Source organism: Phasianus colchicus, chromosome 8 (genome assembly GCF_987193195.1).
Source record: "Phasianus colchicus chromosome 8, bPhaCol1.hap1.1, whole genome shotgun sequence".
Taxonomy (NCBI): domain Eukaryota; kingdom Metazoa; phylum Chordata; class Aves; order Galliformes; family Phasianidae; genus Phasianus; species Phasianus colchicus.
The window spans coordinates 21910779-21923792 of record NC_143443.1 but is presented as its reverse complement, the minus strand read 5'-3'; the positions used below and the strand labels follow the sequence as shown (position 1 = coordinate 21923792).

General features: G+C 34.4%; 1 protein-coding gene across 5 annotated transcripts in view; it reads right to left on the bottom strand.

The window, feature by feature from the left end:
* Window positions 1-1686: 1686 nt before the first annotated feature.
* Window positions 1687-13014, bottom strand: part of LOC116231746 (heparan sulfate glucosamine 3-O-sulfotransferase 1-like) — a 41582-nt gene continuing 30254 nt past the window's right edge. For all 5 annotated transcript variants that reach the window (XM_090145284.1, XM_090145285.1, XM_090145286.1 and 2 more), the window contains one exon: window positions 1687-2735. In XM_090145284.1, the coding sequence (XP_090001410.1) occupies window positions 1687-2735 (1049 nt within the window). The remainder of the gene's footprint in view (window positions 2736-13014) is intronic.

Sequence of the window (13014 nt, the reverse complement as noted above, 5' to 3'; positions counted from 1 at the left end):
TCTTCCGTCTTAGATATACACTTACAGGCAGTAGATTAACAGTAGATTTTCCTGTTGTTATATTTTGCAATTACTGAAGGAGTATGATGACAGCTCTTTCCAACTAATCTATAGCAGGTCTGATTCTGATCAGATTCAGCGGAAGAAGAATGCTATCTCCCTAACATCTAAGTAGCACTTTAGTAAAGCAATTTAGAAACCCAAAATTAGTGTTGCAATACATACCTTCAAACTCATGAAAAAGATGACTGAATTCCACATTGAGAACATATTCTGTAGCCTGCACAGTTGTTTAAACAGAAAAATACAGATAGTCAGTACTTTCAACAGAATTAGGTGGAGTCTGATGCTTAGAGTGTGCCCACGCAATTACAGCTCACCAGGATTTTGGATTGCAAGGTACAATTTCAAACAAGCACATGTGCTTGCATTTGTATAGTTCTATTCAGCATTTAACATTTAACATTTCAAGTTGACTTTCTTCTTTGGTACTGATATATGCAAAAGAAGAGCAGACAATATTGTCAGGCAAAAGATATCAAAAAGAAAAGTTCCTTGTGCAGGATGTCACTTTTATACATAATCTGAGTATGTTATCCATAGTATATTTGAGATATACAAATATAAAAAGGTGTTACTTTTAAGTCTGAGCACTTCCCATGACCTGCATTAGAAATTACAAAGAATACTCCATGCTTTGAAGGGCAGGCAAAGAAATGTGTTTTTCTTATTCAAAAGAATCACTGTTCCAATGAAGATACTTAAAGTAAAGCTGGGAGAGAAATAGAATAACTTAGTCACAGAATACAAATATAATTAATGTGGTAGTACTGATAAGGAGTTATCTTTTTCATACAAATGCAAAGTAAAATAATTTATATAATCAAACATTTGTACAGGTGCTGATATTAACAATTTTTTTTGCATTTAACTATACAGAATAATGGTGTAAATCAAGGTTGCCTGGGATGTTTTAACTTCTTTACATTCAGATCTCTCACTTCCTAAACTTCTTCAGACAGTTCATACTATTACTTTATTATTTGGAGATGAATTTTTTTCAGACCCAAGATAGTAAGACTGATTTAATATTAATGATATCCAGACAAGGATCTTCTAGTTCACCTATTCAAAATCAAAGGTGAAATAGATTCCCATTATTATTAATTGTATGAAAGTTTTAACATATTAGCATAGGATGAATTATTTACTGGAACCACTATTTATGCCCCTGTTTAACATATAATTTAGCCTATTGTATGAAAAATTCTAGAAATCAATGTCACTATCCTCATACTTGATATAAAAAGTACCAAGAACAAAAAAAAATACAGAACAGTTAGAATAATACAGTTTCAAATATGTACATTTTTACATTGTTAAAAGCAGTCATTTTTCTAAAACATCATATGTGAATTAAGTTCATTGAAATTCTGATGGGAATGATTTGCATGATGAGAAAAAGAAGATTAGAATATGATCCAGAGTAACCATACAAATACATGAAACATTTTTCCCAACATTTTAATGAATTGATGGATGTCTTGTTCCAGTGAAGCAAACACATCACTGCTTCTATATAGCCAGTATGTTAAGTTCTCATAATACGAATGTTACATGTTACCAAAGATATGCTTGAAAGAGTTCATTTCAGGCCCTTTTAAAGAAGCATTGATTGCAAATGCATTAATGCCAGTCGAAAGAATGATTAACCATTCTGTAAAATTTTGCATTGTGCTCTCTGAAGTAAGAATAAAGTTGTTCTAAAACTGTGTTGTTAACAAGAGGATGGGGTCGCCCTTTGGATTCATGTAAACATCTCTCTCTTCCATCACTTCGAATGCAATAGAATCCCTTAGTTTGGTTAAAATAAAAATTAGAAGACATAATTCGGGAAGGAAGATTCAGAAATCTCTCAACTTTTTGTAATTCAGGAAGAGGATCCTTGATTAAAGTATTGCCATCCACTATATGAATCTGATCCAAACTGAAATGTTTAAGCCACTTTTCCATGTGAACATCATATAAACTTCTCTGAATAGCTTTGTATTTGGTATTAAGTGCTCCATTCTTAATAACAATATCTTCAAAAAGCTGAACAGGCTTGTGGCTTTCTACTCTGTTGTAATATACTTGGGTATAGTCAGATATAACTCTCTCAGTGGGATCTCTCAGAATGAGCAACAGCTTAATGGAGCTATTCATGTCATGAATTCTTTCTGGAGCCTGTGGTGATGTAAAATAGCCTGGTGTTTTCTCAATAGTAATTTGATTTCCATAAGAAAATGGCATCAAACTCCTATACCAGTCTATTCCTTTCACATAATTTTCATCCCAGTCAAAAAAGTGGACTTCTGTAGCTGCTACAACAATATTAGGATGAATATCCAACATTTCCAGCAAAGCCCTTGTCCCTCCTTTACGAACTCCAATGATAATTGTCTGAGGTATTCGTCGGCTGGTGCCAGGAGGTCTCACCTGTGCTGAATAGTGTTCACTTTTATTGCTGAATAATCCTACCTGTGACTTCAGTGTTTCCAACAGTGCCCCATTCTCTGCAGGAGCACCCTGAGTATGAGTCAGCAGAAAATAAGCTGACACCAGAAGAAAGGCCATGTGGAGAAGAATAATTAGTTCAAGATAATATTGCGTTTGATTAATGAAAGAATAGATCGGTCCCTTCTTGAGTTGGTTGGCAGAACCAGCAGTAAACAAACAGCAATTTTCTGAAGCATCTGCAAAATAAAATAAGTCAAATAAATATTTCTAAATCCATCACAAATTGGAAATTCAATTTACCATTCAATTCACAAATCCAATCTGTAATCACAATAGAAAATTTATCTATCTGTTACAGTTACCTGTTTTACCTGGCTTTTTTCTCAGAAGATAAGGATGAAAAAGAAGAAAGAAAATGAGGATGGTGACGATTTGGAAAAGCAGATGAATAATAGCGTTGCAAAGCAGGAGTGCTTTGCCTTTGTTGAATCAATGTGGAAAAAAATAAAAGTAAAATTGATGTGACAGAGTGGTTTCTCTGCAGTTATTCAAGTGCTGTGGAGTGTAGCCATTCAAGTGTTAGGAAAAACTTGGTAAAAACAGATCTTTCCATATAATTCTGCAGTTCTTCTGAACCCCTGTAAAAGAAATGCCTAGATACTTTCCAAAGTAAGAATGTTGTAGGGAAGCAAGTCTGGTTGAAGTTGGATACCCTCTTTCTTCTTCATCCAGTTATTATTCTGTCATTTTAAAGTGGGTACACATGCACATGTAAGTGAAATAAGATGTCACTGTAACTGTGTTGCTAGCCTCTGGAATCTCTCGGGAAAGTTTTGTATATATTCACAGAATCAATCACAAAATGGCTTAGGTAGGAGGGGACCTTAAAGATCATTTTCAGTTCCAACTACCCTGATGTGGGCTAGGTTGTCACTCACTATTACAGGCTGCCTGGGATTCCATCTAATTTGGTCTTGAATGCCTCCAGGAATGGGGCACCCAGATCTTCTCTGGGCAGCCTGCTCCAATGCCTTTGAATAAACAATTTGCTTCTAACATCTAATCTAAAACTCCTTTTTTTTTTTTAGTTTAAAACTATTCACCCTTTTTAAACCACTATCAGACCATGTAAAAATTCAGTCTTCCTTCTGATTACTGAGTTTCTTTTAAGAACTGAAAAGCTGCAATGAGATCCCAACAGAGCTCTCTCTTCTCCAGGCTAAACAAGCCCAACTTCTGGATTGTCCTAACCCAAGTGCAATAGCCTGCAGTTAACCTTATTGAATCTCAGTAGGTTTTTCTGGGCCCACTTTTCAAATTTATAAATTATAATATTTTGATATTATAATGCCATTTAACATATATTGCTAGCCATCACAACAATGCTGATAAAAGAAAAAATTCAAATCAGTGCAACACTTGTACTGGAGACACTATTCTTGGATTTCCCGTTCCCATGCCTGAAAAAAATCTTACAAAGGAAACTTATTTGAGAGGATTCTTGGAATTTTCCCATCTCTCAGCAATTATATAATTGTGAGGTTTGCATGATAGATTTATTTCCTTAATTTGTTTTGGTTTTAGTGTGGAAACAAACTATTTCATACAGTGAAGCAGTAGTCATTTTAAACCAACTGATTTTGGATGCTATTTGAATTATGGCTCATATTTTAAAGCCATCTCAGAAATATTAAAGCCTTAGCTCCTTCTTTGTTTCCACTGTCAGTCCCTTTCTTTTTCTGAATACACTGGTCACAGTACTTTGCCTCTTAGAAAAAACCTTAGAGAACACAACTAATGCCCATTTGCCATGGCTCTGAGGAGCACTTAGTGTTGCTATTCAAAAGTTGTTTCCTTTGAGGCCTACTTTACAGACTTAAAAAGTAGCATAAAAACATTTTTGATAATAACAATCTAGGCAAGATTTCCTGAATCTATTTTCTAAATCTTCCCATTAAAACACACTCCAGCATCCTTGATAATTATGGATGATGTTTTAGAGTCTTGATTGACCTCTAAACTCACAGATAGAAAGTATTAACACTTTAATTTTAAATTTAATTTTAAAATTGACTTTTTAAAAAGTAAACTGTGACCTTTGATGAGTAAATCTATGCAGAGCATTCCCTACTATGTCCAAAGAAATGTAAGCATGACTATTTCTTTGAAAAAATATAATTTCAACCAGGTAAAGTGGATGAGCATACTAAATATTGGAAAAGTCCAAGTCTATACTGAGTTTTTAAACAGAAACGGGAAAAAAAATATGATTCTTTATAACATGAAAGAAGAATTGATTTCAAAGGTAATAGACTTTTAACTAAGAACTCCACATAGAAGAGAAGTTCTGTTTAAAGAACAGGGAATGCAAATATTTCTGTGGAAATTACCAGATAGAAGAACAGGTATGTTTATACCAAACCCATTTTGTTTTAAGAATTACTGCTTTTTTGGGTCGGAAGTTTGGGAAATAGTAAGCTTGCTGAAGAATCAAAATGCATTCTGCTATAAATGACAGTTAACGTCTGTTGATTTGGAAAATATCCCAAATAGTGTACAACACCAAACATGTTGTTTAAGGCATCACACTTTAGATGCCTCAAAAAATATTGACCTTCAAATTTCAAGCATGTTTGCAAGCAGTGACTTCGTTAATCCCAAGCCTTTTGGCAAATTCAGAATTTACTGATTGACAACCTTCTTAGACTTCCTATTTACAGTAAGAACAGAGCTACACATCAGTTGCTTTTGGAAGCACTTCCTCTCTTAGCTGGAAAGAATATACGGCAATATTGCTGCAATTCTGTAATCTCAGTAAGCTAGGAGGGGAGCTGGAAACAAATAATATTTTAACCTTTTCCAAAACTTCAGCATTAATTAACATTCTAGTCCTCATTCTAAAATTAAAGTTATTTGAAGAAGATTGAGGAACTACGGTTGTAAATCCCTTACTTTTTTTTTTTTATTTACCTTTTTTTGTTCTAATATTCACCTAAAATTACTTTGATAAAGGCAAGATCAATCTGAATACGGGGTAAGAAAGCACTGCCTTGTAAATACCACAAAGTAGTAAACTAACTTAAATAATTTAGATTCCAGAACTATCCCATTCAGTTTTAAAAACTGATTCTTAACAGACATGTTAGGCATCTTTGACTAATCAGAAAAAAATGTTTTTAGAATTATAGATAAGAAATATTCTTGAGGTGTACTAGGATAACAGGAAAGGATTTGAGTTCTGGATCTCCGCAGTAGTATGGACAGGTGAATTCATCTTATGTTAATAGTTCATGGTGATGGATGAAAGACATCCAAACTTACTGATTTTTTTTAGTAAAATAAAAATTCAGTGAAATAAATATCAAGAACATTGCTTACATGGCTTCACTCAGCTAAGAATCACGCATAAATACTGTGATTCAGAGAAGCCTGAAACCTGAATAAGAAATTCGTACTTGGAATTAGGGAAAAATTTGTCTTCCAAAATATTTTCAGGTTTACATATAATGACAATGAATGAATGTTTACATGACCATCTAAAATCAGCACTTCTCTATAAAAACACATTTGGAAACCAAGTAACAGGAGATGCCAAGTTTCCTATACACCAAGTATTAGTAACATTTTTGAAAACAATCATTGGTTTAACAAGTTTTCAATTAATTAGTTTTATATAGTGGAAATTTCCTAGACTTATTGTAAGAAAAAAACTTTACCTAGGAAATACTACCAGAAAAAATCTTAATTCAGAATGTGCTGCAAAGCCGACGCCTAAATAGATCAAAATTGCCTTTGGGAGCAATTCCATCAGAACAACATTCCAGCTTCAGCCTAAGAGATTTGATTGATTTTGATGAAGCTCTAAGATGTTAGATCCTGTGGTTAGGTTATAATTGCTACATAAACGTAAAAAGGATTTAAACATGATTTATCAAATATAATTGGAAGGTTATTTGAATAATTTTTGTGCTGCTTTTCTGTCTTCATGCAATTAAATGCACATTTTTAGAAGATACGAACTGCTTTTTATAATGAAACAAATATATTTTACATTGGAGTACTGTGTACTTGGAATCTCAAAATATTCCTATTAGCCATATGGAACATAACAAAAAATTAACTCCACAATGCATTATTGGAGTTATGGTGCCATACTACATGTTTATTTGGCAGTTTTTGTGTTGCTTAGTAACACAGGGAACATCAACAGATATGATACTTAAGCAGATATGAAGTTCAGAAAGAAATTTGCACTGTGGAGATAACTATTTAAGTGAATAACAACCTGGGATTTTGTTTGGTTTACTTTTTTAAAAACTAAAGCAGCAAATACACTGGCTGAAAAATCATTTTAATATTGCAGAAATATTCTAAAGACCTTTAATTCCTGCAATCGATGGTTAAAAAAAACTAAATAGCTATTTACCTTGCTTCAGGGTGAAGTACAACATCATAGGGTAAACATACCTATATTATTATTACTTATTGCTAACATTATAAATGAGTAATAATACACTCTCCACAGCCTGTAATACTTTCAACTGGGGAATTTCACAGCACATTATATTGATGAACTCTCTTCTGCACCCTATTAAGGCAGCATTCTCAACTTACAGGAAATTGTGACTAATGAACATAAAGTCAGTTCAGGAGTGCAAATGCTTCAGAAAGTCAGGGTTAATGTGATCTCCTTAAGGTCATATAACAGGTTTACAGTCCAACCAAGAACAAAGAACAAAATAGGGCTTCCAGTTCCCACCCACTTCCAATATTATACCCTCTGATATGGCAATCACATCTCTTATAGTAATTTACACTTGGATTACATGCAGATCTTAAAGGAAAGTATGAAAAGCAAAGAACTCCCCACTGTTTCAGCATAAGATTGGAGTACTTTCTGGAATACTGCAGTTTCCTCTCTCTTGTTCTCTCTAAACTGAAAAAAAGTATGAGCTCTGATACTGCAAAAATACTCTTCACTACTGAAAGCTACAACAAGCAGAAGTGTTCAGAACAAATACAACAGAACAGCAGTTTTTATGTTGAATTTTAAGAAATATTTTTGCTATAGAAATACATACTTTTTTTTTCCTGTTAGATACCATCTGATCCCAGCACCATTAAGAGTTTTCAACCTTTAAGACTTGCTGGCAAACCAATTTGTAACAGATCCATTGTACTAGACGCTAATTGTATTATAAATAGTACTTTTAAGTTTATTCTAGAAAGAGAGCAATGAGAAATAGCTACAATTGAATATGTGTAGAGCGCTGCACTAAAATTTTCAGTGAGATCTGATTCAGAAGAATCCCAAATAAAGAAATATGTTTGACTCAAAATAGAACATTTCATGTGGCTTGATGTTAGAATTTTGCATTTTCTCAGAAATATGACAGTGTTCAGAAATATTGTTTTCAGAGTTGTTTAAAATGGAATCCAAGTTTGTTACCTTTCGAAAGAACAAAATCCGATTTTTAATTTTGCAATCAAATCCCAATCAAAATGAACTTTAGATAGGCTTAAACTTTTTGTGGTGGAACTTGGTGTCAGCTCTCAGTAAAAGAAATACAAATGTAATCTGGTTAAGCTCTGATGATTAGCCAGAGTATTGAGTAACAATTCAAGCCTAAACTCATGCTTAGAGTGTACGATTGAACAGAGCACATACACACTGTTCTCTTTATATTTGCATAAATATGCCCTTTGAAATACTGAAAATCTAAAACAGTGCAAATAACAAGGACAACTGTTTTAATGATATGTGATTGTTCAGGGGACATTATTATGCTTTTATCATGCTTATCACTGACAAATTTGTGGTTGGATTTACTTTTCTTCACCTCTACTGCTAGTAAGACTCATTGAACTGCTCCACTGCCTCCTTTCCCATCAGAAAAAGATCATCTGCTTGGATAGTATCTCAAGATCTACTGTTCACATTACTCATACCTCTTCTCAGCTTAAATTTGATACAAATGAGCTGGATTATTCCAAACAGTTTAAATAGTATCACTAATCTAGCTCCTTTTACTGCAAATAGCCAGAAATAATAGGAACATAAATAGGAATAAAAATGGAAATAGCTGTTTGGTGACTAATGTTAGAAGATGCAAAACAACTGCAGTTGGCTGCAGGCTTCTCTTCTATCAGCTACACAGACTATAACAGATTTAAAGAAAAGCTAAGAAAGGTTAGTATAAACTAAAAACACATTTAATCATTGGCAGGTGATATTAGCAGATAAGAGTTTTGAAAAAAGTTTGCTTCCCTAAGGCTAGTATAATATTTTCTTATTTGTGATAACTCAAGATAGAAAACTGTCTGATGATAATGACTGCAAATACATAGCAGAACTTTATATACAGTAATATATTTAGTATACATACTCTGATGTATTTCTGTGCAAAATAAAACTTCTTTAGATGTAGCCACCACATTTTTTAGTATCTTTGAAAACATAGTAATCAAAAAACCTACATAAAAGTTACTGAACTATAACTTCATGAACACCCTTAATATGTTTGTTCCACAAAGCTGGGTATATTCTAAGCAAGTTTCTAAATAAACATAAAATAAATTCTGCTCCTATTGTGATGTAAAATATACATGATGGTAGGTAATTATGTGTGACAAGGCCAATTCTAAATATCCAATCCTTCTCCACATCACATCGGCATATTTCAAATGTAATCACGTTATCATTTTATTGAATTAGCCTTACACCTGTAATTGTTAATTGTGCATCAGGACCAATATAAATGGAAGTAACAAAGCTGGAATACTAAGCCTTCAGCCAAATAAGCAGTAACTGCATAATTAGAAAGATAAAGCAATATATGGATGATTACTGGTTTTTGTGTTTATTTCTACAGATCTTAGTGAGGCAATATTTCAACCTCTATACCTCTGGTATAATTAATTGAATATTATTCATTTACCCACAGTCATTGTCAGAAAGAACACCTTGATACCTAGCAATGTTTAGGAATTAAAATTAAGAATCTGCTGCTTGCTTTAATCTACAAAACAGCAAATTCCTACAGGATTTAATTTAGCTATTAAATCCTCATTTAATAGCTGGCACTAGAACCTCTGTTACACACTCCTGTAAGAATACAGCTTCCTAGCTTTAAGAAAATTACACTGTAAAGACCTGTCAATCTGAATTGGTAGGGATTCCAAAGCATCATAAGTTCAAGGACTCTGACATGTGAAAACCTTGAAACTCACAGAAGAGTTTTTCCTGGGGAGAAGTTTTAAATATTGTTCCTTAAGTTCTCAGCACTGCTCCAGTGCATGGCAAGAGCACTCTGGAAAGAACTCAGACACCGGCATCTAAATGGGGAATTAGCCAGGAGTGAAGCATGAGGAGTTGGCCAGCCATGAAGCAGGTCCTTTTTCCCCACCCTGAGTGCTCTCTCAAGGTTAAATGCTTCAGATCTGTAGCTCTGTATCTTATCTGATCTTTTTGGTAACTTCTCAGGGAAGCTTTTCAAGGCTCTGGTATTACTCTCCAGGAACCAATTAAGTTATGTGATGCTGACTGGTAAGAACTGCTGTACTGGGTCTTGTTTAATTGCTTCACAACTTCTATTATATAGAGAATAAAATATACCGATCCATCCCTTGTGATAAAAGTCTTATTTCTCAACAATTTGCAAATTTGAGGCCTCCTGACGTCAAATTCAGACAATAAGACAAGATAAACCAATTTCTTGGTTCAAGAATATGCTGAAAAGTGCAAGAGTAAAAATGAGCTGAGAGTTCAACCATAACAGAATGAAGCAGCTGAAAAACTCAGAATTGAAACATCCTGGTTTTGTAAATGGTGGCGAACAAAGTACATTTTAAGTGTGTGAAACCAAAGGACATACTTATTTTTCTGACTAATTCTTAAGTATGAGGGCTGCTCCAAAAGTAATGCCTCCTATTTTATTATGTTAGCCCATGTTATCAGAGATAGATGTTGGTGGTGTAACAGTAGAGGTTGAACTTCCCACTAATATTACATTTTGTTGCTGTGTGACAGATAGCAGCAAAGAGACAGTCTAACAAAATGGCATCTGATATGGGAGTGCACATGAAGCAAAGCTGCGCCATTGAATTCTTCCATGCAGAAAACATTGCACCCATGACCAAACCTTACTTATAAGATTTTAGCATCAGAAAATCCAAGATTACACAAATAAAGCAGCACTGTCTACTTTTTCCTCAAAGTAAACAAACATGTAGAGGTCAAAGTCAGAGACCACACAAAGCAACTGCTTAGCATTTCTTAAAGCTGATTGCTACAGAAGGTAATAGAGGTAAAACTCTGTCATACGGTGGTAAGCAAATCACTGCTAACAAAGGAGAAGTGTAATAGCACAATGTAGAAAAGACACAGAACAAAAAACACACTAATAAAGACTATATAACAAAACTCTTCTTGAATAAAAACTCGATTAATGCCTTCAACACATATCCATTACCAAGTTACATGCACTTCTAACCCAGCAGGCATCTGCTGAGACACAGTAATGAAAGCAACTGAGGAAACATTTGAAAATGCCTAACAACCAGAACACAACACAGAAAATAAACCAGTTGTGCCAAACTCAAGCCTCCTTGGCATTGCTCCTAGTGCTAAAACTCAGTGTTATAAACTTTAACAATGCTGAACTTGTAGGAACGCCAGCTGTAGTCAAAGTACTAAAGATGCACAAAAACACGTCAAAAACTCTTGCACTTCAGTGGAAAACAAAGGAATCCCTCCTCTTTACCCCCCAGTCCATCCAGCTATTATGACAACTTCCCTGTGCAAAAAGAATCTCTGCATCTACAAGCTAAGGTTTTCTTTGGTTGTGCTCTAAACCTGAAAAGCCAGAGGAGATACAGCTGCAGTAATACTGCATCAAACAGCATGGTTAATTCAAGCAGAACATGTTCCTTGCCATACAGCACCACTTCTTCCCCATAGCTCAGTGCTACTTTGCACTCAGCTCAGCCTTCCACACTCCCCATTTAATGCTGCTTTACTTCAAATCAGTTAAAAATTCTCAGAAAGTCTCTTTGATGGCTGACAGTGCCTACAGCAATTCTTCAGAGCCTTTAAGCTCTGTCTGTCAATTTCCACCTAGGTCTTCAAGGTAAAAATCATATTTAGGAGCCAACACATACATTCTGGATCTGTATTTTAAGACTTCAAATTTGTGAAACGTGTGACAAATATGTTTGTCACATTAGAAAATGTGACTAGGAGGAGCTACAATGGATGTGGTCAGAGATAGAACAAAAACATGTTAAAATGCCTTCCCAGATTCAATGACAGTGTTTGCTGACTGTGGTGATAAAACTAATAATTAATACTTTTCTATCTGAAATTGTAGAATCAGTTTGGAAAACTTGACTGTATCTAGAGATATTATGATGTCATTTTTACAACTTCTCCTTAAGTTTGAATGATGTTGTCAGCATTTTAGTAGTTCTTGGTGTTACTTCTTTAACAGAAAAGAAAAAGCAGCAGAAGTCTTTGATGTATTTCCATAATAAAATGCATATTAATCAGAATAATAAAGGGTCAGAATGTTCAGTCATTCTGCTACCCATGGGTAGGTTGTACAGACGTACTTAAGTTTCTTGTCAAACCTTTCGTTTCAGCTACTCAAAGAGATACTGTATGACAGCACACTTGTTCTATACTGCCACAACAATGGGACAGTTCCTCGAGGAACAACAAACTGATATGGCATAAAGGCAAGAGGAACCTCCTTTCTCTCTCATTTTTCATCTCCCTCTCAGTCTCTGTCCATCCTATATGAAGTCAGGGACATAATTCCATAAACAAAGTTTTTAAAATTTCAGTTCCAGAGTAACAGAAAATCTTTTCTTTCTGCAGGAAAAAAGTAGCAAGTGAAGCACCAAAGCAATACTTTCAAATATGACGGCCTAAATGCACATAACATCAGAAAGAGGTTCTGTTCTGTTGCCATTTCTCATAATGAATGGCACTTTATTCCATTAATAAAATGGAGTCAGATAGTTCTGAATGTAAGATGAGAGAATCTTAACTCCCTACATAAAGTATGATTTAAACTTTAAAGATATTGAGTATTTGAGGCTTTTGTAATTCAAGGATAGCTGAGAACTCAACCAAACATTAGCTGTTTTTATACACTAAAGCAACTACTTTCAAACTCAGCAAGAAATAAGAAACATACTAGAATATATGTAATGACTCTCTGGTGAACATTTGCAAATCACCTATTTGCATCTGCTGATAATTATCCAAGCCTTGCACTGTTTCAGAAGAACTTCATTTAAAAAAAAAAATCATAGAATTATTAAGGTTTAAAAAGCCCACTAAGATCATCTAGTCCAACTGTCAATCTATCACCACCATGCCAACCAAACCACTCAGTGCCATGTCTATGCAGGTTTTGAACATCTTCAGGAGTGGTGACTCCACCACCTCCCTGGGCAGCCTGTTCCAATGCAATAGCACTCTCTCTCAGGATAAATTTTTCCCAGCATACA